This window comes from Cygnus atratus, chromosome 10, assembly GCF_013377495.2.
Source record: "Cygnus atratus isolate AKBS03 ecotype Queensland, Australia chromosome 10, CAtr_DNAZoo_HiC_assembly, whole genome shotgun sequence".
In the NCBI taxonomy this organism is placed as follows: Eukaryota; Metazoa; Chordata; class Aves; order Anseriformes; family Anatidae; genus Cygnus; species Cygnus atratus.
The window spans coordinates 6,538,982-6,561,912 of record NC_066371.1 but is presented as its reverse complement, the minus strand read 5'-3'; the positions used below and the strand labels follow the sequence as shown (position 1 = coordinate 6,561,912).

General features: G+C 41.6%; 1 protein-coding gene across 2 annotated transcripts in view; it reads left to right on the top strand.

Moving 5' to 3' along the window:
• The window catches only part of SLC25A26 (solute carrier family 25 member 26), an 85,244-nt gene that overhangs the window by 10,953 nt on the left and 51,360 nt on the right, over positions 1–22,931 (top strand). Inside the window, exons 4-5 of one of the 2 annotated variants that reach the window (XM_035546899.2) lie at positions 8,365–8,469; positions 9,874–9,921. In XM_035546899.2, the coding sequence (XP_035402792.1) occupies positions 8,365–8,469; positions 9,874–9,921 (153 nt within the window). The remainder of the gene's footprint in view (positions 1–8,364; positions 8,470–9,873; positions 9,922–22,931) is intronic. The other variant, XM_035546901.2, reaches the window with a different exon arrangement.

Here is a 22,931-nt window from a genome sequence, read left to right as displayed (position 1 = left end):
TTAATGCCTGTTTTGAGGAAAAGACTGAGGCTTGAGCCAGACAGATCCACAAAGAGTAATGTCACGAAAGCATCCCCAGCAGGATAATTGGTTCGGGCTTTGCAGCGCTGTAAGCCCTAGAAGACCGGCTTGCAGGAGACAAATTTAACAGAGATGAAACAACCACTCACGTCAGATGTGGAGTTAAGGTTTTAGCTAGTTGAAACTCCAAAAACTAACATGTTGGAAGATGTTGCTTTTCAGTTCAATAGGCAAGTTGGACACTCTAGGGAGAGTTGCATCTAATCAACAATTATCTGCTGGAGCAAAGAGGCTATTTAGCACTTAATGTGTCTAGACTTTGGGATAATGGCTTTGAATTTTTAACTATCCTTTTTCTAAGAGCCAAACTAAGAACCGAACAAAATTGTTTAAAAATGAAAAGCTCCATTTTCTGCTTTGTCTTCCATCTCCCAGCCTGTGTAGTACAGGCTGGCAGACCATAATAGTCAAAGTATTATCCTAAGTTTGACCGTAATCGGTGTCTGACGGGACTTCTTCCACAGTACGTATGTGTTTTGTGGTTTTGTTTTAGTTTCAACGATCAGGGCCTGTCGTTGTGGGTCTGTGTCTTTGTGCTGTACGTATCTGGATGCACGCAGGCAGTGAGCAGGGGAACGTGCCGACCCTGGCAAGACGAGCAGCGGTGGGGAGCGCAGCAAGGTATGTGGTCTCCTGAATTAATCATGATGGATTTTAAGATATTCAGAAATTAATCTAGGTGAGGCCAGGTCTGCTATACAGATGCTGCAGGACTTTTGCCAAGCCCGTATGCAGAAGCGTAGCTGAGCAGTGGCTGGAAGCTGGTTGTGAATGTGAGACTGGTGCCATTAAGAGCCAGGGGAGAAGGAGTGTAGTTAGGGTGGACGGAAACCCAAAGCTGTAGCTGGAAATTGGTTGTAAATAGAGACAAATAGAGGCATGATTCACAACTGCTGCCAACAAATTCATCATACAATTACAGACTGAAACAGCAAAATAAGAACTGTCAAGCACCTAGCCAGCCACCCACGCTGATCTTTTTTTTGTATGCTCCATGTTAACTCTGTGCATTACCTCTTCTTTGTCAGCTGTCCTTCCTAGATCACTTTGTGTTATCAGTTCAGTTCAGGACTTAAAAGACGTGCTGTTTCTACTTACAGAGTGGAAACTGGGAGGTTGTCATCTCTTTGCTGGGCCTCATCATCCCAGGGCTGATACTCAGCTGATTTAAAAATATTTGTAGCTCGAAGTACATGACTGTAGAGGAAAATTAACTTGGCTTAAAGAGTATACATGAGAAATAAATAATTTAAAACTATTTCCTGATGGATTTCCTGGCTTGCAACTTATTCTGCCAGACTCAGCTTTGGAAAGGACTGAGGAAGCTTAAAATAAGGAACGTTTATTCCAGTGTAAGGTTCTGTACAGGGTTTGTTAGCTATTTCTGAGCAGCTCCATATGTGAACAAGCCCGTAATTCTTCAGGGGAGAAGGCTGTAGGAAAGACTAAGGGATCAATTAAAGGAAAATACTTGATAAAATACGATGTAGTTGAAATTTCCATGTTCTGGGCCAACGTATCCCCAAGAGCCTGAGCAAATTGTAAAATACTAGTCATCTTTCAACAGGAGACTTAATGTGTTTTCAGAAAATATTGCCTGTGTTCTCTTGCCTGGAATCTCATTAACATTTGTCCTCCTGTAGCACAGTCTGACCCCTCTTGGCTCTCTGGAAACAGTTTCATGCTGGATGGGATGCACCACACTGCTTTGGAAGGGAACTTTTGCCGAAAGAACCGTTTGGCTGGTGGATGTAATTAGTTTCTTAAGTCTTCTAAAATAGATTTAGCAGGCTCACAGTGGTGAAAGTGTTGCTAGGATAGGTTGGGTCACGCAGACAGTTCTGTATGTTGAATAGAGGGCCTTCCGTTCTTTGGCTTTAAGGCTTTCTGTGTTTAAGAGGGGTAGCAACTGATGATTCAAGCATCAGCCTGGTTAGGGAAGGTAAAGACTGGTATTTCTAAAGCTACGCAACTGTCTGATTTCTGCCACTCAAGGGTTGAATCCAACTGTTTGTGACTGTACTGAGGATCTTCAAAATCCGCGGGACGCTCAGTCTGTACTGTACTGAAGAGAGCTGAGCATCAATTTCTGCTGTCTGAGGACAGAAGGTACTGGTCCGTTTCCAAGGCGTAGCTGACAAGGCTGATGGAGGGGTAGGCAGGGAGACTACAGCAAGAGAGGTAGGGCATGTAGGTGGGCAACTGAACAGCAGCCATGTTTGGGGAAAGAAATCTGAGAGCCTGTGTTGAGAGGGCTGCTGAAGCATCCAGCTGAGGATTTCAGGCAGTCGGGGTGAAAGGGCTCAGTCAAGATGGCCTATGTGAAGGAACAAGTGTGTGCAGATGTGGGTGATGCTCTGGAGCAGGAAGAAGGGGGCTCTGGAAAGCATTAATAATGAGCTGACTTAGGTTTGACAGTGGTGAAGGACGAAATAGCACTCTGCTCAACAGGTGGGCAAATTCCAGGCAGAGTCCTCGAAGGTGGAAAGTTGGAGGAAGTCAAAAACATTCGTGCAGAAGCTCCAGTTTTCCAAATGCCTGCGACATTCAGTCCATGTGCATGGTCTCATCTCTGAAATAGTATGTTTTTAAGCCCTGGGAAGTGCAGAGATCTGAGGGATCTTGCTGGGTGAGATTGCTCTTTGAAGAAATGTTTCCTGCCAGCATGCAGGGGAGCTGCAGTTAAATTAATGAAGGCCCTATTGTGTTAGTCAGAGGAAAAGACTGGACGAAGAGGTTGGTGTTGTCTGAACTTTCGTATCCAGAGCCCATTAGTCAAAACTTGTTCTCTCTGTGGGCTTTAAATTAGGAGTGGAGTCACTTGTTCATGACCCCAGCAGCTTTGCGCAGGACTGAATTTAACTCTGCTGGAAGGGCACATCCATGCTGTGCGTGAGCGTGGGAGGGGAAAGTAGGATTTAAATATTCTGAGGTTTCATTTTGAAGATGAACACTTCTTCTGTGGGGCTGACACTTAAAGCAGAAACTGAGAGCATACAATACATGTAATGGGCAGACCCTGTTGTCCCTGGGGACAATTTCCTCATTAAAATAGGTGTTAACGCTTAAGTTCTCCTCTTCCATTGTGTTTTAGCAGGTAGCAGAGCCTGCTGACAAGCACGTGTGGAAGGGCTTGCCTGAGTTTGTGATCCACAGCAAATTACAGACCATGCTGGCGCTTTTTTTCTGCCTTGGTCAAAAGGGCAGCAATTATTTAGATGAACACTTACTGGTGTTTGAACCGTTACGGGTCTGTGATTGCAGCAGTTCAGGCTTCTCTGTTCAAAGAAAATATGAAACCAAATGACAAATGTGTATTTCATTTATCCCTGCTCTTCTGTTAATTTTCATGGTGGTGGAAAGGTTAAGGCAGTTCACCTTCTGCCTGCAGGTACATCCCTTGCTCCCACCTCCGCCAGTACTGAACATTTCCAATCCCAGACTTCTGGCCGGAGTTCAGAAACAGTTATTTGGAGGATAAAGTACTTTGCTAATCTCATAACGCTGCACTGAAAACACTCAGTTTTTCTCTTCAGAGAGCACAATGAATCTCTGGAGAACCAACTATAACTTCTCAGTATTTGGAGAGGTATGGAAAGTTGAATATGAGTCTTGTCAAGAGACAAGCCTTAAACCAAGACGGGGCATCTGATGTAGAAACTGAGATGCTTGCATTGTGTCATGTTTATTAACCTGGTTTGGGAAGCAGCCTTTTTTTGTAAACAAACAAACCTGAACTATAAGGTAGCTTTTGTTTGCAGGAGTGCCACCAAGGCTAACGCAAAATGAATTTAAAACAAAAGTAAGCTAACAAAACCAACGAACAACCAAGCAAACAAGTGTATTTTGTTTTTGCTTCTCCCTTTTGAATGGGGTTTTAGAGTTCAATTTTTCTTGGCTTTTCTGCGTTATGTAGCTGCAGGCAATCTCTCTGACCTTCAAGAACGGGGTGGAAGATTAGGGTTTTGTTTCCAGACTGACTACAGCCTAAACATATGTCCTTTGATCAGTCAAACTCTGTCGTCATTTCCCTGCAGTGGCTTTTTCTCCTGAATGGCGTAGTGACTGTCTTGCGCAGGGATTCTGAGGGTTGGGTTAAAGTCTGCTTTCTGGATATGAAGTTGTGTAGTGTCATATGTTAGGTTCCTATTTGATTAAGAATAAATTTATGCAAATGATATCTAAGAATAACTCTCCTCAGGTATGTTCTTTTAGTTCTGTCTAAAGTTATTAAATTATATTTATGTGGGGAACATCAATTAAAGCTTCCCAGCCTACTCAGACAGATAAAGTTATTAAAATTAACCTCCTGCTCAGGAAAATTAAAAATCCTTTGGAAAGCCAGTGTTCTAAAGGGTTCACAGCTGCAACACAGACAAGTTTTCTGGAGCTTATCACCAGTTTCTGTACCCAGTTTTCAAAGCAGGCTTAGGCACGGAGGTCAGAGACTTGCTCTTAGTTGCTGAGCGCATGTCCCTAAACCACCAGCCACTAACGTGTTCGAGAAAAGTTCTCTGTCCTTAGACTACTCTTCTCCCCATTTGCAGCTGAATAGCTGGCTAATTACAGCATGGAAAAAATTGGTCTTGATCCTCACCCCCGTCCCTAGTTAGCCAAGAGCTCAGCAAGTGCCAGTGTCTTCGCAGATTGGGCTCTTGGTCTTTGCGCTTCGGTTTTAAGAGTATGGGTATTATCTCTCTTATTAAAGTGCTCAGACTTTAATAGGAGCTTTAAAGTGCGTGAGCCAGATCATCTGCAGTGCAAGGTCCATGCCAGGCTGCATAAGGAGATGTTTTCTCAAGCTGCTCCACTTAAAGGTACAAAGCTGCGACTTGCGGTGCACCAGCTGTGTCCCCAGATCTGAGAAAAGCCTGCCGTGCAGATACCCAAAGGCTCTGCATCAACCCTTAATGGCAACTGTAACACCTGCTCTGTCTTCTCACTAATGCTTCTGGATAGAGCTCCTGCACAGATCATGCGTGCAAGGTTAGTATAGCTGCCTGAAAACAAATGCACAAACATGACATCGCTGTCTTGGATTCTCTCCTCAATCCTAGAAAAAAATCAGCCATGTAGAAAATGGTTAGCCAGGGGCACAAAGGGTGGAACCAAAAGGCTGATAATCTACGTGAGATTTATTAATATTTGGGTAATAGACAATACAGTACTGAAGACTAGGAGGAGTTGTGCTCTTTTTGTAGCATACCTTATTTTCTTTTACCTTACAGCCCAGTAGAAACAGATTTCTTTATCTAATTTCTCATCTACTGAAACAAACTGTTTAAATCAGTATGTATAAAGAGGCTTTGTGTTGATTTTAGTGTATTTTTGAAACTTTTAAGTGCACTGGTCATTTTTCAGGGTCAATTGACACGTTGGTCACAGCAAGCACAGGAAAGTCTGGTTCCAACATAGATCTGACCAGGAGATGGCAGCCTTGATGCACGCAAGGAGTATCTGAAAATTAAAATGCTCTTTCCCAAACCGACAGAGGAAAAGAAATTACCATCATTTAATTGGAAGATTATCTATGTATTGCTAAGACAGTATAATGTTAACAAAATAATCCCACTTTAGCTTTTGTCTCTAACTGGCTAATGCAAGTCAGTAAATTAAAAATGTACTTAGGTTTGCATCTGAATTCTTGAGTCACCAGTTTGGCCTGGTAATGATTTAAGACAATGACTTTGAAATTCAGTACTCTTCTTCTTGTTTCTGTTTTTGTTCAGAAGCGTTTGTAGTGTTAAAAGACTACACGGATAATAGATGGTAATAGTCACTTTGGTATACCTGCTGTGTAAACTAATAGCAGCAATGCTTTCAGCTGCAAATTAGGGTTTTGTTCAAGCTTAGAGCTAAAAATCCTTGAGCTTCTTTTTCATCATTCCTTTCCTGTGGATGTATACCTGTGTGTTGGCCTGGGAGATGGACTGAAAACTGGACAGTTGTATTGGCAGATGGAAAATAAGGAAGGAGTTTGTAGGGCGGTACTCATTTATTCCCTGAACTTGGTCTGTAGGATCTTGACTCTGTATTTCTGGTCCCGTCAACAGGTAGGAATAGTGCTCGGCTCCAGAGCTTGCTTGGTGGAGTGAGCATGGCCCTGTCGATTGGGTGCTGTTGTCAGATGCCTTAATATAGGCTGAGGCAGCTGAGGACCCACTTCTGAACCCTCTCCTTTCCTGGCTACGGAGTTCTTTGACAGAAAGCTAGCTCATCGCTGCATCATCCCTAAAACCAGCAGGATTCACCGGGAATGGCTGAGTTTGGCAGGTTGTATTGCACTCTTCTGTGGCAAGCAACAGGCTACATCTGCATGAACAGCAGTGAGTTTAAAAAGTAACCTGTTGGGTTAGACTGGTTACGATTTGTTGCACTTATCTGTCCCAGCCTGTAACTTTCTTTTACCTTGTGGGCTGATGAGAGGTGTGACACTGGTCTTCTGTACTGTCCTTCTAAAGACTGGTGTTGACTGACATCAAAAGACTGCTCGAAGTGTTATTGCTGGTAAGGTACCCGTGTAGAAGCAATTAAGGTAGCACGCTGTAAGTTTGGATGCACGCTGGAAATGTCACCGTGCTGCCTGAGGTGGGCAGTTGAGGCTTGCGGCTTTTCTAGTCCCTGAAGTGCCCCATGGAGGCAACCTGACGGCAGAGCCTGGCTGACGCGAGCCTTTAATTCCTTTCATAACAGCACAATGTAATCACTGCTTTTGTTCTTGTGCAGCCAGAGATTGCCTTCTAAGCTCAAATTCAAATGGGAGAAACATCAAAGTTAGTTTGAAATGCAAGGCACCCCAAGTAGTCTGGGGAAATGGAGACATCACTTTGTAGCCACCCTTCTCGTGCCGAAACAGCAGCACCCAGGTGTCAGAAAGCCACGCCGCGTTCTTTGTCTGCTCGTGGTCGACTAGATTGTTTTCATCCGAGCCTTTTTAAAGTTCTCCTCCTGCCTCCGTATTCTTAAGGAATAAAAAGCTAATATAAGGACAGGGGGTGTTATGAAGCATGAAGTTCTATAAATATTTATGCTGAACTATCAAAAAACTTGACAGTTCTTATTTTCTTGACATATTGGGGTCACTTGTTATTTTTGACCCTGAGGATTGAAGAGCACATGGAGTTATATCTGTTTGTAATGACTTGTGGAAATTCTTGTCTGGTAAACTTGTAGGAATATAACAGGATAACAGACTTTTTCTTAGTCTCTGTGAAAATGGAACTTAAACTTTACACAGTGTTACCCACAAGTGATCATTCAAGTTACATTGCGCTTGTGTGTCTGTACAGTCTGGCAGTGAATTCCTGAATTTCAGCTCTTGGTGGCATGCGTGATCACCTTTCCTGCTAGAAACCAAATTCACCGCAGTAGGTTGCTGACCCCAGCACAGGAAGGGACCGAAAAAAGCCTAAAGCCGAGCAAAGGGCCGTGGCATCTCCGATGTCATGCCACCACTCCCAGCGCTGTTTTAAGTATTCCTGGGATCACCTGAAGACAACAACTTCTAAAAGTTTACGTGCTGGTGAACAGGCATTTTCTAGAGATGAGGCTCTTAACTCTGACACCTCAGTGTCCTCGTTTCTCAGAATGATGTGCATGCAATCTTAACTCTTCCCTTAAATTGTGGTGGCAGGTGAACGCTTTAAAGCCAGGTCTAGCTATTTCATAAAAGCTAGAGATTTATGGCAGTAGTCACATTATTACATCCAGCTACAAGGGCCTTTCTTGCCTAGTTAAGTTCATTACATAGAAGAGAATCAGCCTGATGCTTCACCTTGAATGACGTCCGGTGTGTTTTAAGGTAAACCTTGAGTGTGTTGTGTGCACCTAACGCTCACTGGAGCGTCTTTTGCTGTTAGTCACTAGAGGGCACAATGGAACTATCTATGAAATTTGTTCTTCAAGTCCCAGATCTGTAGATTAGATCTGTAGAAGTAGGGGGATTTTCCTGTGGCTGCCAAAAGACAGGACGGCATCAAGATTTTGGTTTCATCAATGAGTTTCCTCAACCAAACCCACTTCTGTTTTAGAAGTTAAAATCTGAAGTGTTATTTTTCAAGGGTACTTACATTTTTCTGTTAGTACAGTTTCACCTTCAGGAAGCATGTAGCTGTGAGACCAGACACATAAGCGCCTTATAAACAGCTTTTAAGTTCAACTCATATAATTACAAAAATTATTTCCTGGTTTCTCAGGTTTCTGTACTGGGAACAAACTCCAAAAGCATCAGCTGTATGAAGGCGGCGGAAGGAATTGCTCTCTGACTGTATCACTCTTTTGCAGGTTGCGTGCCTCATAAGGGTTCCATCTGAAGTTGTCAAGCAAAGGGCCCAAGTTTCACCTTCTGCAAGCACCTTTCGGATTCTTTCCCACACCTTGTACCATGAGGTGAGTTCAGAGCAAAATTTCAAAGAAGTTGCTTCATTCTTCCCACTGATGCTGTACATGTGCAGAAGCATTACTACAATTTTATTCTTTCTCAGCACTTTTCGTAAAATTCTTCTGTTCCTGAAAGCAGTAGGCATGTTAACGTTTAAGGGAACCAAACCCCACACCTCCCCCATGTGTGGGCACTTAAATGCACACACATGCAAACTTTAAACAACTTTTTCCCCCTCTTTTATATTGGGCACCTGCATAAGAGGAGGGGGGAAAAAAAAAAGCTGTCGAAAGATGTGCTTGGATATATCTAAACAGCCCTTGTCTGTGACAGCAGGACATCAAGACCCTGTATCTAAGGTTTGCTGCGTGGTTTTTAGTTTTTGAGGCAGGTTTTTGGGGAGATGTCCTAAAGGTACCATTTCAGAGAGGCTTTAGGGAGAAATGAATACGCTTCTGGTATTGGTAACTTTCAAAAAATCAGGGCTTTTGTCATCTTTTCTGTAGTTGTACTATTTCTTTCTGGAAAACCTGCTTGGCGCCGCTTTTACTGCGTCTCAAAAGGGGCATTTTTCAAATTTTATCCCATAAGAGAAGGTGGCTCCTGAAGATACTGTGGGGAAAAATATTATACAAGTTTCCATGTATAAATGCCAGGAAAAGGAAGACATAAATATAACCTTTTAATGATTCAATTGTTTTTTTAGTTGCTTGCAAATGAATACTATTTTGATAACCCTGTACGAGAGGGTCCCTGGAACTTCACTCTGTGATTTGGTCATTCTGCTCTAAAAGCTGGTGCTCTCCAAACTGTATTCTTTTCTCCTTTGTAGCTGACCAAAGAACTGTAAGATTTGCTAAACATCCGAGAAACTGGCCTATAAAATATTAAACCTAATTTTATATGTACTTTTAAAAAGAATTCTTAATCGTTTTGCATATTATTAGCTAGTTAAAAGTACAAAATATTTGTATTCATAAAAGCTGTGAATCAAAGGTAAGAAGGATGCAAGTTTTCATCCTATGTCTTCATTTTGCATAAGCTACTTAAGCAGGAGAGGAGTAGTTTCAAAATATATGGAGGATAATGGATGCTTGCCCAAGATTAGTCAAGCAGAACTTGGAGTAATGTGTTTCTGTGCTATCTTTTAATTTTAACTGTAAGGTATATTTTCTTCTCTGTAACTGATTATTGTGAACAGTGTTTAAATGCTTTTTGAAATGAACATAAAACTGCCCAGCGTTGTAAATCACAGAATACAGTGTACAATGCTATAATCAATATAGTCAATTTGTAAGAAGTCCGGTCTGACGCTAAGTAAGGCTGCACTGCTTGCCTTGTAATCACCAATAAATTGTGGTCTTTGACAAACTAATTCCCTATAGCTGATGCTTTCTTTTGTTGGTTTACAGGGTATTCAAGGACTTTATCGGGGTTATAAAAGCACAGTATTAAGAGAGGTAAAACACTTGTCTTTCCTTTTTTTTTTTTTTTAAAAAAAAAAACATTGATTCCTTTGCCTCACTTTTTTCTGTTCATTAACAAGAGGTGGTGGTAGTACTAGTAGAATTGAGATCAGTTGCCCTAACCATAACCTAGAAATATTAGCATATTTCATTCTAGGTAAGTTACCAGCCTGTAATTTAAATAGATTACTGATAACATGCATTAGAGAAATATATGATACATGCAGAATGTCAGCTACCTTTCTGCCTTAGTTTTGTTGCTGCTAAACTGTAAAAGGATGGAAATATATATATTAACACAATGAAAACCATAAAATAAAGCACTGGAAACTTCAAGTCTTGTGATTGCATCATGTGAAGTATATAATTTAACAATGGTGAACTGGTGGAATCAGGCCAAGTTTGGCACAGATTTAGGCTTTCTTTAAATGTGTTTGTCAGCAGATGCCAAGAGATTATCTGTCATCTGTATATAGGGAAGATTGTGTGCACTTTTTTTTTTCTCCCGAATGTGTGAAAGAAATGCATTTAGTCATCCAGTCTGTGGATCTGATATGGCATTACTTAACTGCAAATCAGAAGTACTTCACTGTTGGGAAAAATGGAGCTAAAAATATTTTGGCCTGCTTGGCAGAAAATAGTTCCTAAACTTAAAATCTCTTCATAAACATCCTACCAATTTTAGGATTAGTGTCATGGAAGTGTTTGATACGCTATGTGGACTGAAGACAGATTACAAAAGAAATAGAAAAGTTCTTCTGTTGGGTTTTGTGACCCTGGTTTGGACCCACTGAAAGTGGTGGGCGGGCAGAGGCTCTGATCATGTTGTGCAGTGTGTTCTCATGGCTTCAGTTATGGATTCAGTTTGTGCTCAATGCTGGCGCTCTTCTTGTGCATCTGGAACTGTGGCAACTGAGATCTGCCCACAGGAGACCCCGTGCAGGCCGACGGCCTTCACAGCTCTGACTTTTAGTTCCTTAAATATGACATCTGTGTGACTTCTTGACAGCTCTCATTCAGCACGTTGGATTACCCCTATGATTTCCCTGAAACTTTAACTAATTAAAAAAAATCCTAATACTAATGTTTTTATAAAATGTACGTAGTCTTCTCTAAACTGTTTGAGATTAGCCAGTGGACAGATTTCTTTTGGCCTTTAACATACACTGATAAAATCCCAATCCAAAACAGCTTAAAAATCACATCACAGGTGGTAGACCATCTTTTGACAAAGCAGAATTTTCTCCATGAGTACCTCAAATAAAGAGGCAAGGCTTGATTCCTATGAAAACGTAGCAGCTATTTTCCAGAAAGGGTTATTTATTTGCTGTGTTCAATGTGGCACGCGGGGGTTTGTTCTCTCCTTATATAGCTCAACTGAATAAACTAGGTTTAAATCTCTGCTTTTTTTCCTTTTCTTTTTTTTTCCCTCCAGATCGGTTGGATGTTTTGCCATTGATAACAAAGCTAGCAGGGGTTTTTTAAGCCTTCATTCAGTAGCTCTTCTTTAAAAAGCCTTTCTTCTTGCTGCAAACTATTTTTAGGATGGTTATGTTAGCCAGTTCTTGTTACAACGTAGGATAAAGATGGATATTACCTAAAATAAGAAATCCCAAACTTAGTATTCTCCGAAGTGCTGAGAAATGACAGTGCACTTCAGTTTATTTGAGCAGTTCTGAGTGTTTCAAAAATTAGTTGCTTTTGCAGAGATGACACCTGCTTTTCTGAAATGTATCCCGCACCATAGCTTCATCCTGTACTTATTTTCTGGCTCACTAGACACGTTATTCACTCAGATTTCATTTGGAGACGGGCAAAAAAAAGGCCAACGAGTCGTTTTGATTTCTCTGAGGGGTTCTGAATAAATGAATAAATTTAGATGCCATTGAATACAGATTTTGCATACTAACAGGTAGATAAAACACATGGCTACAACTGGGTGCTGTTCTACTTAAAATTTGTTTTGACATATGTCAGGGTGGTAATTAATTTGCAGACCATATTCATGGCACAGTGTGTGACCCTGCTGAGATAACTTTGTTTACTCAAAATGGCAGCACTTTGTTGGAAATTTAATGGGGGTCCTCTCCATTATGTATATTCATAAAAGATCTTTCAGAACTGATTTCTGTTGAAGTATTGCTTTTCAGAGGAATCTGTCCGATGGAATGAGGAATAAATGATTACTGAATGAAATGTGCTTTCTTTTCAAAATGGAACAAATCATAAGTGATGTCTTTAAAAATAAAATAAAAAAATCTTTGAATTTAACAGCCGGTTAAGACCATTGCATTTTCAGACACCGAATATCGTAAAGCAATATCCATTCAAGTAGGAGCGGCATGCTGAACCTCCAGCTGGAACCACTATAAGCCTGATGTTTAATCTTGATATTTTCTCCTCTATTGAAACACACTTCCTTTAGGGAAAGTCTTTATTTTCAGATAAAAATCTATATTAATTTGTTATTGGACATATTCAGGTAGCTGCATGACATATGTAGACTCCAGCTGAATTTTACGCTTACAGAGTTCATTTGTATGTTTTGTTTTTTTATTTAGACAAAACCCTTTGTTTAGTTACAGCAGAGCGGGTTTTGGGGTAGAATGGTTTCAATGAACAATTTTTCATTTAAAAAAAAAAAACAGTAATGGAAGAGGCTGTGCATATTGATGCTTTGAAGATGGTGATGTTCTTGCACAGCCAGAATTCTTGGGCCAGATTTTGAGAGGTTAGTTTTAGTTGTTGCATCAGGGTAAGATTTTGCATATTACATAAAGCAGGTATCAATGCCTGGACAGAGATCTGCTTGCCAGTTGCTTGGACTTAAATGAAAATGAGTTTGAATGTTTATAAAGGGAATGCAATCTTGAAATCTCTTCGTTTTTCCATAGTATTGTAGATCTTTTCAAGGCAGCCTTATTCCGTTCTGTGTAACTTGCGTTAGCTGCCGTGTTGCTTCTGTTCTGGCATGAGATGGTTGTTTCACCCTTCACTTTTGATTTTCATTCCTTCACTTATCCCCCTTATCTTTTCAACAGAATACCTTCTGTACAGACAAATATTAGAAAAGAAGGAAGATGGTTAGATCTATAATGCTTTTGGAAATATCTATCTTTGAGTGAGTCTCAGTGGAGGATAAAGTGTAAAGTTTTGGCTGTGTTGTTTTCACCTGCTCTGAACTAATCCTAAAATCTGAAGGGAAACAAGGTATGGTGCATCATTCTTTTGGCAGTAGTAGCCTGAAAGAGATGCCCGTGCTCCGAGAGGAAAGCTTTTGTGACAAAGCACGAAGTGAGAGTATGGTTATTAAGCTGTTGAATGAGACTTTGAAATAATGGCAGAAATCTGAGGCTGTGAAAAGATGTGGAATTCCCATGATGTCACCTCCAAAGCAAATCAAAGCGAGAATTGTCCTTTCTTGTGGTCACAGTACACCAGCGTGCACTGGTGCGCAAACTGGATCATGCTACCAAGAGCAGTCAGCGAGCAGGTAAATGTAGTCACGTTTTCCAGAAGAGAGTTCATTTGTAAAATCTCCAGCCATCTTATAACAAGGCAGGAGTAGACTGTAAATGCACTGTAAATCCTCTAGAATTTCTTAATGGGAATGTAGTTCTGCTGCTGAGATCTTATATAAGCAAATGGAGCCAGATTTTTAATTCCTGCATAATTCATTTTATTAACTATGACCAAGTAGAACATCTGTTAAAATTCCATAATGTTCAGTTCATGGGAAAAAGACAGAAGCCCCTGAGTTCCCTTTGGAGTTTATCCATTTCCATTAATGTTACAGGAGCCTAGCAGATGTCTTAAAGGCCACTATTTTGAATGGGAAGACAACGCAAGAGAATGAAGTGCATTGTCCAGTTTCACCGTGTGCAGCAGCTCGCTGGACAGTGAGTCACTTTACTCTCTGCGTGTCTGTATGCAGGGTTCAGCTTCGCACAGCTGAGCAGCGCCAGACTTAAATGTGGTGTCCCTTCTGTTGCACATTGCTCTGGAAGTGTTCGGAAGAACTGAGTGGGTGCTTTGGTTTTAATCTAGTTTGTCACTGCTAAAAATATTGCAGAGGGATTGGGCCCTAACTCAGGATTAGACTCGAAAGGAGCTAAAATGGATATTGAACTCGTCCTCCATCCCTTTGTCTTTAAGGAATCGATGTTTATAATTCACGTATGACTTGAAAGGAGGCAGAGAATTGCTTTCAAATGGCAGCCCTTGCTGTGCAGGTAGCCCTGCTTGTTGTTTGTATTGCCTCAGAGACTTCTCTGAGAAAATTCAGGCTCTTTGCTTGTAATGGCCTCCGTTCAGGGGGGCAGTAATGATGAGTTACGGAGCAGCGGTGTTTGAGAGCTCATCTCAGGGCTCGGAGTTTGACAGATAACTTGGTAAATCTGAAAGATCTGAACCCACTCTTGTGTAGCATGCTATTGATCTTACTGCCAGGGAGGTAACCTAGCTGTGATTTCTGGGAGTCTGAACTTTTAGAATTAGTAAAGCTGGAGGTTTGGCTGGGGGACGCACGTTTGTTTTCCTTCAGTGTGTGCAAGTCGGAGCTGTAGGTGAGCACAGGCAGATCCTGCTGCTTTGGGGGAAGAGGGCACTCTATGCTATATTCATTGTGGGGAAGAGGAGGAGAGCTAGTTAAAAGTAGACTGCTGCATTAATGAGTGGCAGCAGTGCTCTGACAAACAGGCAACACACTCAAGCTTTCTCCGATCTCCAAAGCCGCAGAGGTAATGTCTCGTGAGCAAGAGGTACTGCTGTGCTGTGTGCAGTACAACTGCTGTCCTGTCACCATGCCTGCGTCAACAGGGATGGGGAGGACATGCAGTGCAGCCCGTGCAGCTGACTGACCCAAACCCCACTCTTAAATGACTTACTACCAGGGAGGTGAGAGGCACTCTGAAGCAGCTGGAAGCAAAATGAGTCTTAAAGACACACCTGCTGCCTTTTCCTAAATTTAAAGGGTCAACGAACAAAGGATGCTGAAAAGGTTGTGTATAAAAATGTGGAAGCCAGCTGAGATATGTTAAAACATTGTTGACCGAGCAAGGGAGGGGATCTCTGAGGGCTGAGCTCGATAGAGAACAGTCTGCAAACAGGGAGCCTAGTTTGTTTATCCACCAGAGGTAGTTTTGCATGCTTTCCTTTTGTTAGGACATCTTTATATAAATATCCTGTTCTCCTAGCTGTTAGATTTTTTTTAAAGTTTATCTCTGTTGCTGTAGGACAGAAAGAATGTTATTAAGACATTCTTTTTCTTGCACAATTAAATCTTTGATCTTCTATCATTCTCTGTATTACAGAGCAGATGTCGATTGAAATGGGCAAACAGGACACTATCTTAATACAATATTTGGAAAAATAAACATCCTCTCTAATGAAATATGTGCAGTATCTGTCTTCTGTTACTTTCTGGAAAACTGAGTTGGCTTTACTTTATGTTGTGATTCTAGAGAGGTTAGATTTAACCAGGAATTTGCCAGGCAGGATCCATAAGACTGGGGGTTCTGACTTGTACTGAACAAGCAACGTTTCTTAGGCTTGGGTGTTTCCGTATAGATTAAGTCTCATAGAAGGGCTGGGAACTATAAAATGGATTAACTTAGTCCCAACCATCTGAAAAATTATGCAGAAGTTATGCAACATGATTAATAGGAGGAAAGTTGGGAGGGGAAAAAAGAAAAAATCTGCTTCCTCCTGTCCGTAACACCACTGTGCTTTGGAATGTGTATTACTGGAGTTGTATCAGGTATCTGGTAGGACACTTGTGTCTTTCTAGATATCTATACTCAATGGATTTTCATTTTGGAAGGCACGTAAGGGTTGAAAGTGATTCTTGTGGTGTAAGAGCAGGAGAAAACTCCGTGCTCTGGTGTAAAGGTTCAGGCACATCCAGGTGCTCAGGACCTGGAACACCAACAAATGTACAAAGGAAATAACTGTCCTTTGTTTTTGTGGGTTATTCATCACACTCCTTACTTTCTACAGTCACTAGAGTAGTATTTGGAAATTAAAATGGAGATCTAAAAAAGCATTTAAATGTCTTTTACAAACCACAAAATAACCCTGCTTTTTTCTGATTTCCCAGTCTTTGGAAGTAGGTTTTGTGACATGCCTGAATGGTAAATAAACTGGCCAGGATGAGCAGAGACGGAAAGCAAATTCCTTGTAAAGTTAATTGGGGGGGTGGATTTTTTTTTTTTTGTTTAAGCATGTGCAGTGATCACAGATTTCCCAGTTGAATGTGCTCTCTTTCTCAGGCTAGGTGCAGCATCCGCGTTCACTGGTTAGAAGCAGAAAGCAGCCATCCTTTCTGCCCCTGGTAAATCAATTTTTACCAGAGCATACAATTAATAGGGTCTCTGACATCAGTGGATATCTTCATCTGAAAAGAATTTCATATATGCAGAGTGTTTCTATATTTGGAAAACTATAGCCTTGCATCTAGGCTCTCCAAACAGACAAAACGCTTTCAAAAACCGTGCAGTAAAAATGGCTTATGTGGTTTGGTAATGCAGATGCTTTCTTTCCAAATGGAAGCGTATACAAGCAGCGTCTTGCAGGAAGCATATTTCACCGCGTGCTTGAAATAGAGGTACTGTTCCCATACTTCTTCGAAGCAGCTTACTGAAGCGTACTTGCAAGTGATGTTTTCTGCATCGTTCTTGATGTAAGGAAGGCATATTGTGGGGCAGTAGTGACGTTGTGGACAAGAACAAGTTGGGAAGAGGAAGATGCCTGACTTTGTTTGGGTTTTCTTCGTGCTGTAAAGTTTTTGGTTGTTTGTTGGCTGTTTTTCAAACAACCTAAGAACTGTTCTTTACATTGGTTTCCCATGATTTTGGTTTGGCAGTGGTTTGGAGAGCATACTCCATGTGCTGTTTCCAGGGGAGAATGTTCACATGAACTTCACCACCTTGTTTCCCCAAGTTCTTCCAGTTTTTGCACCTAAATAAATTTGCGACAACGGGTCAGGAAGTGATTGCAAATCCCTCATGAAGGAGAACATGTGAAAAGAATCCCTTTCCCTGGTGAGAATTGGGGACCATAATAGAAGGGAGGACAGGCAACAGATGACCCCTCATGGTTAAAAGGAGGAGAAAAAGCTTGAAGTAGTAAAAGCAATAGATAGCAAATAGAAGTGATTATAGAAGATACTTAACTTTTTTACTATTATTTATTTTATATCTGGTAGTGTCATTGGGTGAATAACATTGAAGTTTTCCAAAGCAAGCTAAGGGTGTTAGAGTTAATGGGATAACTCTGTATCTTCAGATAGCTGGGGTATCTCTGTGTGGGATATCTCTGTATCGTTACAGCCTGGTGGCATGGCACTAAAGTCCCGTCATGTCTAGTAGGATTAGATAGTTGTGCCTACTTCTGAAATTTGGCTGGCCGTAACACTTGTGACTGCTTAACGGCAAAAAGAATCATATAAAAACTTGGGGAATTTTTGGCTGAGTGGTCGATCCCAGTTTTAATTCCACAGCTACATTCCTCTACGGGCAACTGTATTTCGTCTGTCGGAATTCTTTCTGTAGCTCTCAGCAGGAGGCAAGGGTTCCCGCTTTACCACGCTGTGCAGTAACCGTGCAGATGGCTGGTGAGTTCCCGGGCTGGATCTGGTGCAGACTGCGTTTCGTTTGTGGCTGTGCTGAAGCAGGTTCTTATCTAACCGTAAAAAGATAGGGGCGCGTGTGTGGTATAGCTGTTTGTATAAAATCTGAACAGAGACACGCATGCATATACATGTAAAATACGGCGTTGTTTTTAATAATACCTTATCAAGGGTCTTGCACTCTCTAAGGCAAATAGTCCTCTAAGTGTGTATGATTGGTCTGGAACAGCAAGCAGTTTGGCAATATAGGACTTGCTTTCAGGGATGAAATTCTTGCCTGAAATAGACCAAAAAATGGCTTTTACAGTGGAAGATTTCCATGTACAGAACTATACTGCTGTCAATATTAACAGCAATTATCTGTTTTTCATACTTGGGGCAGCTGTCGCCTGGCTTTCTCTACATCTGCTGAAGAACAGAAAACTCAGCAATCCAAGATCAAAAGCTTTTTCCCCAAATTCCGTGCGTGATGTTCTCTCAAGCAGCAGTTCTGCTTTAACACAAAAAGCTGAGTGTCTGCTCTGGTCAAGAGAGTGCTTCGGGACCTGAGGGTGCAGAGCCCTGGGGAGCTTTCTGCTCAGCCTTGGGCTTGGCACTTAGCACTTGGGAGCTTCCAGCCCCAAGTCGAGTGGTGACTGTCTTCTTCTTGCTTTCTCTTTTATAAGAAAGATATGATTTCAGATTCTGTAGCGTGTTGATATAGTTCAGCAAGAGAAAGGTCCAAGGGCATTGACTGACGAGCTCTAGTGATTTGTTTGGAAGAGTCCCCCCCTTTCTGCTAGGAGGTTAGCATCTCTGTGACTTAAAGTACCGCAGAGCGGTGGGCTTTGAACTGCGGTTCGGAGGGCCTGATGTATACCAGCTTCTGCTGGGTCTGACACAGGGTGAGGAACCTCTGGCAGTAGGATGGGGCAGACAGATGGAAAAATCTTCTCTTAAATCATCCCAGCATTGGTTCTAGGAATCCATTGTCTGTACCCTTGATATGAAAACTCAGATCTGCGCGTATCCATAATACCGTGCCTGTCAGCAGTACTGGTTTTGGTGGAAGCCTCGGTGCTTGACTTAGTATTTGTGCAGATTTCTGAAGGCAACAGCAATCGTGATTTTCATCTGTAGGTACAACAGCAGAACTGGAGGGATGTAGCTAAAACATGCAGAAGAGAAGAAACTGATTTTAATTTAGATTGCTGCTGCTGAAACCATGCTTCATTTAGCCATAAATAATTCCACCCAACCCTGATGCGTGGCTAGATTTTAAATTCTTTTATACGTTTATCTATATACATGCACGTATGTATGTATATAATGCCTGCTCTGTTGCTTGTTAGATTACGTATGTACACATAAAAATAAGTATTAGGCACCAACTGAGAGAGATGAAAAGTTGAAACTGAAAACCAAAGATTATGGATGAAGGTGTGGAAAAACAAAGCAGACCTGCAGCAGAGCTTATTTAATTTATCACAATTGTGGTACATTCCATGTGCCCCCATGCCACGTTTTGGAAGTATGGCACTTGTGGCAGTTGGCTACAAGAGTGGCTCTTCCAAGGGGTTAACACAGATCACACGGCAATTTTTTTTTGAAAAAACAGCTTATTTTTATCTTGCAGGAAATAAGTTTTGATTCCGCTATTGTGAGCAGAGGAGATGTGACCCCCCCCCCCCCCCCAAAAAAAAAAAATCAAAACCCAAAAGAAACAAAATGCTGAAAGTCATACCTAGCCTCAGAACATTTTAAGGGCCAGATTCAGCTGCTTTTAGCTAACAAAATAGATGAAACAACTTGCTTAGCTTTTTTTTAAGGGATATTCTGGGAATGCACTAGCAATCAATCCTTATAGTAAACATTTTGTCTGGTTAAGGGAAAAGAAGTTAATTTTGGGCATGGGAACTTTTGCTTCTGTTTCAAAAAAAAAAAAAAAACAAAAAAACTGGAGCACACTGACCTTTCTTGGGTCCCTCCCTTGCTCTGGGCAGAGGGACTTCAGCGCTACGAGCGGTCACACACTAGAGGGCACACAATGCCTGTGGTTGCTGCAGCGCCAGCTCAAGGAAATGCCTCTTGCAAGGGATCTGATCTTAGGGTGACCTGTGGATCTTGGAATTGACTTTGCTTTAATCCTGCCTCTCAACCCAGTTGCAAAGGAAACATAAAACTTGAAATGCTATTCATTTTGTTGACTCTGGGGAGCAGCCCCATTGAATTTCCTGGGACTAAAAAAAAAATCTTCTTAAGGATAGGCAGGGACCTTTATGGCAGTGCAAATCTGAGGCCGATACTTTCAGTTTGATTGGTTGTGCTTTTTTTGTTTGCTTGTTTGATACCAGGTGGCTCGTTCCATTTGTGCTTGTTTAGCGGGAAGCAGAGAGCTGCTCTAGCCGTGTCTGGCCAGGTGAGCTACCCCCCGTCTGCTGTGTCCAGGACCGCAGTGATCAGCTGCAGTCACACCTTGGGAGGCACGTGGCATCTCCTGTGAGGCAGGAGGAGAGCTGCGTGTGGTGGTAGGACTTGCACGATGCAGGAGCAGAACTCCCGCATAACCTGGGTCTGCATTGCACATGGGATGCTTCTGGTCAGGTATCTCCAGCTCTGAAGAGCGGCCTGGCTGTGGTCTCCCTCCAAGGAGGAAGGACTCTCAGGTCTTTCCGAAAACTGAGGAGGCAGACTGGCTTCATATTTGCATGGAGCGAAGAACTGGAGGTGTAATGGGAGAGCTCACAGTCACTGCGTGTGTAGCTGGAAGTGCGTGTGGGAGAAGGAACGGGAGAGATGGATGGTAGCGTGACTTTCATTATTTTTATAGAAATGTAGGCAAAGCAGGCCTGGTGTGTATGCTGCAGATGGAAATAGTGTTATTAAACCAGCCTCTTATCTCGCTTTTACTTTTCTGTTAATTTTATAGAAGCCAATAAAGTGTAAGCTCTGCAAATTTTCTTTTTATGCAGGTTGAATAAGTGAAAATTGTATTCTTGCTTTTCAAAGCCAGCAGGCCTGGCTACAATAAAGCAGAGCTTGGCCTGAATATTTTGGCTTCATATGGCAAATAGAGCAACCCTCAGGTCACTCTACCAGATCTGGCTGTTCCAGGCTTGAATCTTTCCCAGTTAAATACTGCTAGTGATGCACGGTATGTGACACGGATGAGTTTGTCATGAGTAAACTGAGGCCCCTGGATGCTCTTTCAGACAAAACAAATCCCCAAAAAGAGAGAAACATAAACCAGGATACTACCCCTGTGTTCCACGGGAGAACAGCTAGTACATTGTATTCTGTATTTGCATTTGACATCATACTGTCTCTAGCTTTAAAAGAGAAGAGCCAATAAAGAAGTATCCCTACACATCTAAATAGTCCTACCTCAGTGGGAGGTTATCTGCTCCATTCCTGCTTTTGCTGATATGAAATCCTGAAGCACAAGAAAGTGTTTTAGGAGCCTCATGAAATATAAGACTCTGAAGCACTTAACTGAATCTCGTCTTGTAGACTTTAACATACTAAATGCCAATTAAAGCAAAATTTGGCCCAGTGTAATCTTGCCACTGGCTACATACCTCACAAGTTTGGGGTGGATTTTTTTTTCTTCCTTTTTCTCCAACTCTCCAGCATTTTGTCTTCTGGCCTGTACAGCTGTGCTGCTAGTATACTTTCTATTTCTGGAAGTGACCCATGCAGTTAGGTCAGTTTGTTTTAGCCTTGCTCCTTGTTGCTGAAGTAGTATAGCACATTTCCCCTCACTGCATGAAAGCCAGGGTAGACAATCTTGATAAATATGATTAATGGGCCTCTCTGCTTTGCTCTGCAGCTGAAGGCTTCCCGAGATTCTGTGTCTGCTGGGCTACAGCTCCCCAAACTAACTTTTACATAAAAAGTATGCCTCAGATTTAATGATGCCGTTAAATATATTTTTATTCGCAGCTTTTGCTATAGGAAAGTCTTTGCAGTTGAAATATGGTAATGGGGTCTGAAGAGGTGGTAGTGGCAGGAAAAGCAATTCATAAGAGTGGGTGAGGATTGTTTTTTCCACCTGTGTCATGTTACCTGAAAGTTAGTTGGTTACATTTGCTGTGGCTGAAGTTAAGTTTGGGGTTAGTGTGGTATTCAAAAACTTGCCCTGATCAGCATGATAGTAACTGTGATAGTAAATGGTAGCTTCAAGTTGATTGTCAGGAAGCTGCAGCCTACAAACATATTCAGTGATGCTTATTTCCAGTAATGTGACTTAAATATGGTGTTCATGGAACTTGATAAAAATTATCTTATGTTGTCCCTTTTGTCAGAAGGAAAAGCAAATGAAGTGTCACGTTATCTTGATGAAAAATGCTGTCCAGAGACTCCAGCAGCAGTGTGACCGTTTCTGCAGAAATAAGATTGAAGGGTAAAGGGGGAGCCGAGGGGGAACATTGATGTGAGTGATAAAATAAAAGCGTTATGGGCATCACGGCACATGCAGGTTGCACCTCTGTTTATTAGCAAACACCCCTGTTAGCGAGGGTACTTTGCAAATTGCTCTTAAAAATGAGAGGCTGAACTCGTGCCCTGCACCTGGGAACAGCTGGCTGCAGCGCGGCTCAATCCATCCCCGCTTGCCTGGAGACTGCTCTGCGATGGTAATTGCAGCCTCCTGAAAGGAGCACATCAGCGTTCTCAATAATTGAGTACAGGTCTTAATAGCAAATAATCCTCTTGAAGTTGTGTTTTTTTCCCCCTACTGCAATCAAAGGAGAGCTTTGTTAAGGCATTAACTAACAAATTAGCTGCTAAATACTGGTAATAACCCATTTCCCATAGATTGCTTTTTAATTATACCTTAAGCTGTGTGATTCCTGAAATCACTTCTTAAGCAAACCAATGTTTGTGGACACTTCAAACCACTGTAACTAAGTGGTAAAACACTCGCTTCTAAAAGTTGTTACTGGTATCAGAATACAACTTGCTGATATATTCCTGTCTGCAGAAGAAATATGTTCTCAGTGTTCGTTTTTATTAGTATTTTAATTTAAACATGTTAGGCTGTGCTGTGAATCTGTTGTTTTAATTTTACTTCTATGTACAATATGTGCCCTCGTTAGATTTTAGCATAGATATATTCCCTTTAACTTTTAAAAAGAAGCGTTTTCTGTGAGGGAGGAGGACTTAACCACTTTATTTTATAAGTATTGGTTAATGCAAAGAGAATTTATTTTGCTAATCTGTGTCTCAGCAATCATTTAGAAAATTAAATGAACTTTGTTATATGGGAGGGAGGAGCATTCTTTGTGTATGCATTGTTTTTCCTCCCCAGATTTCAATAAAGGCTATACCTCTTCCAGTATATCATCCTCCTTCCCTTCAGAGCCGACTCTTCTGTAAGGGAGCACAGCCATCAAAACTG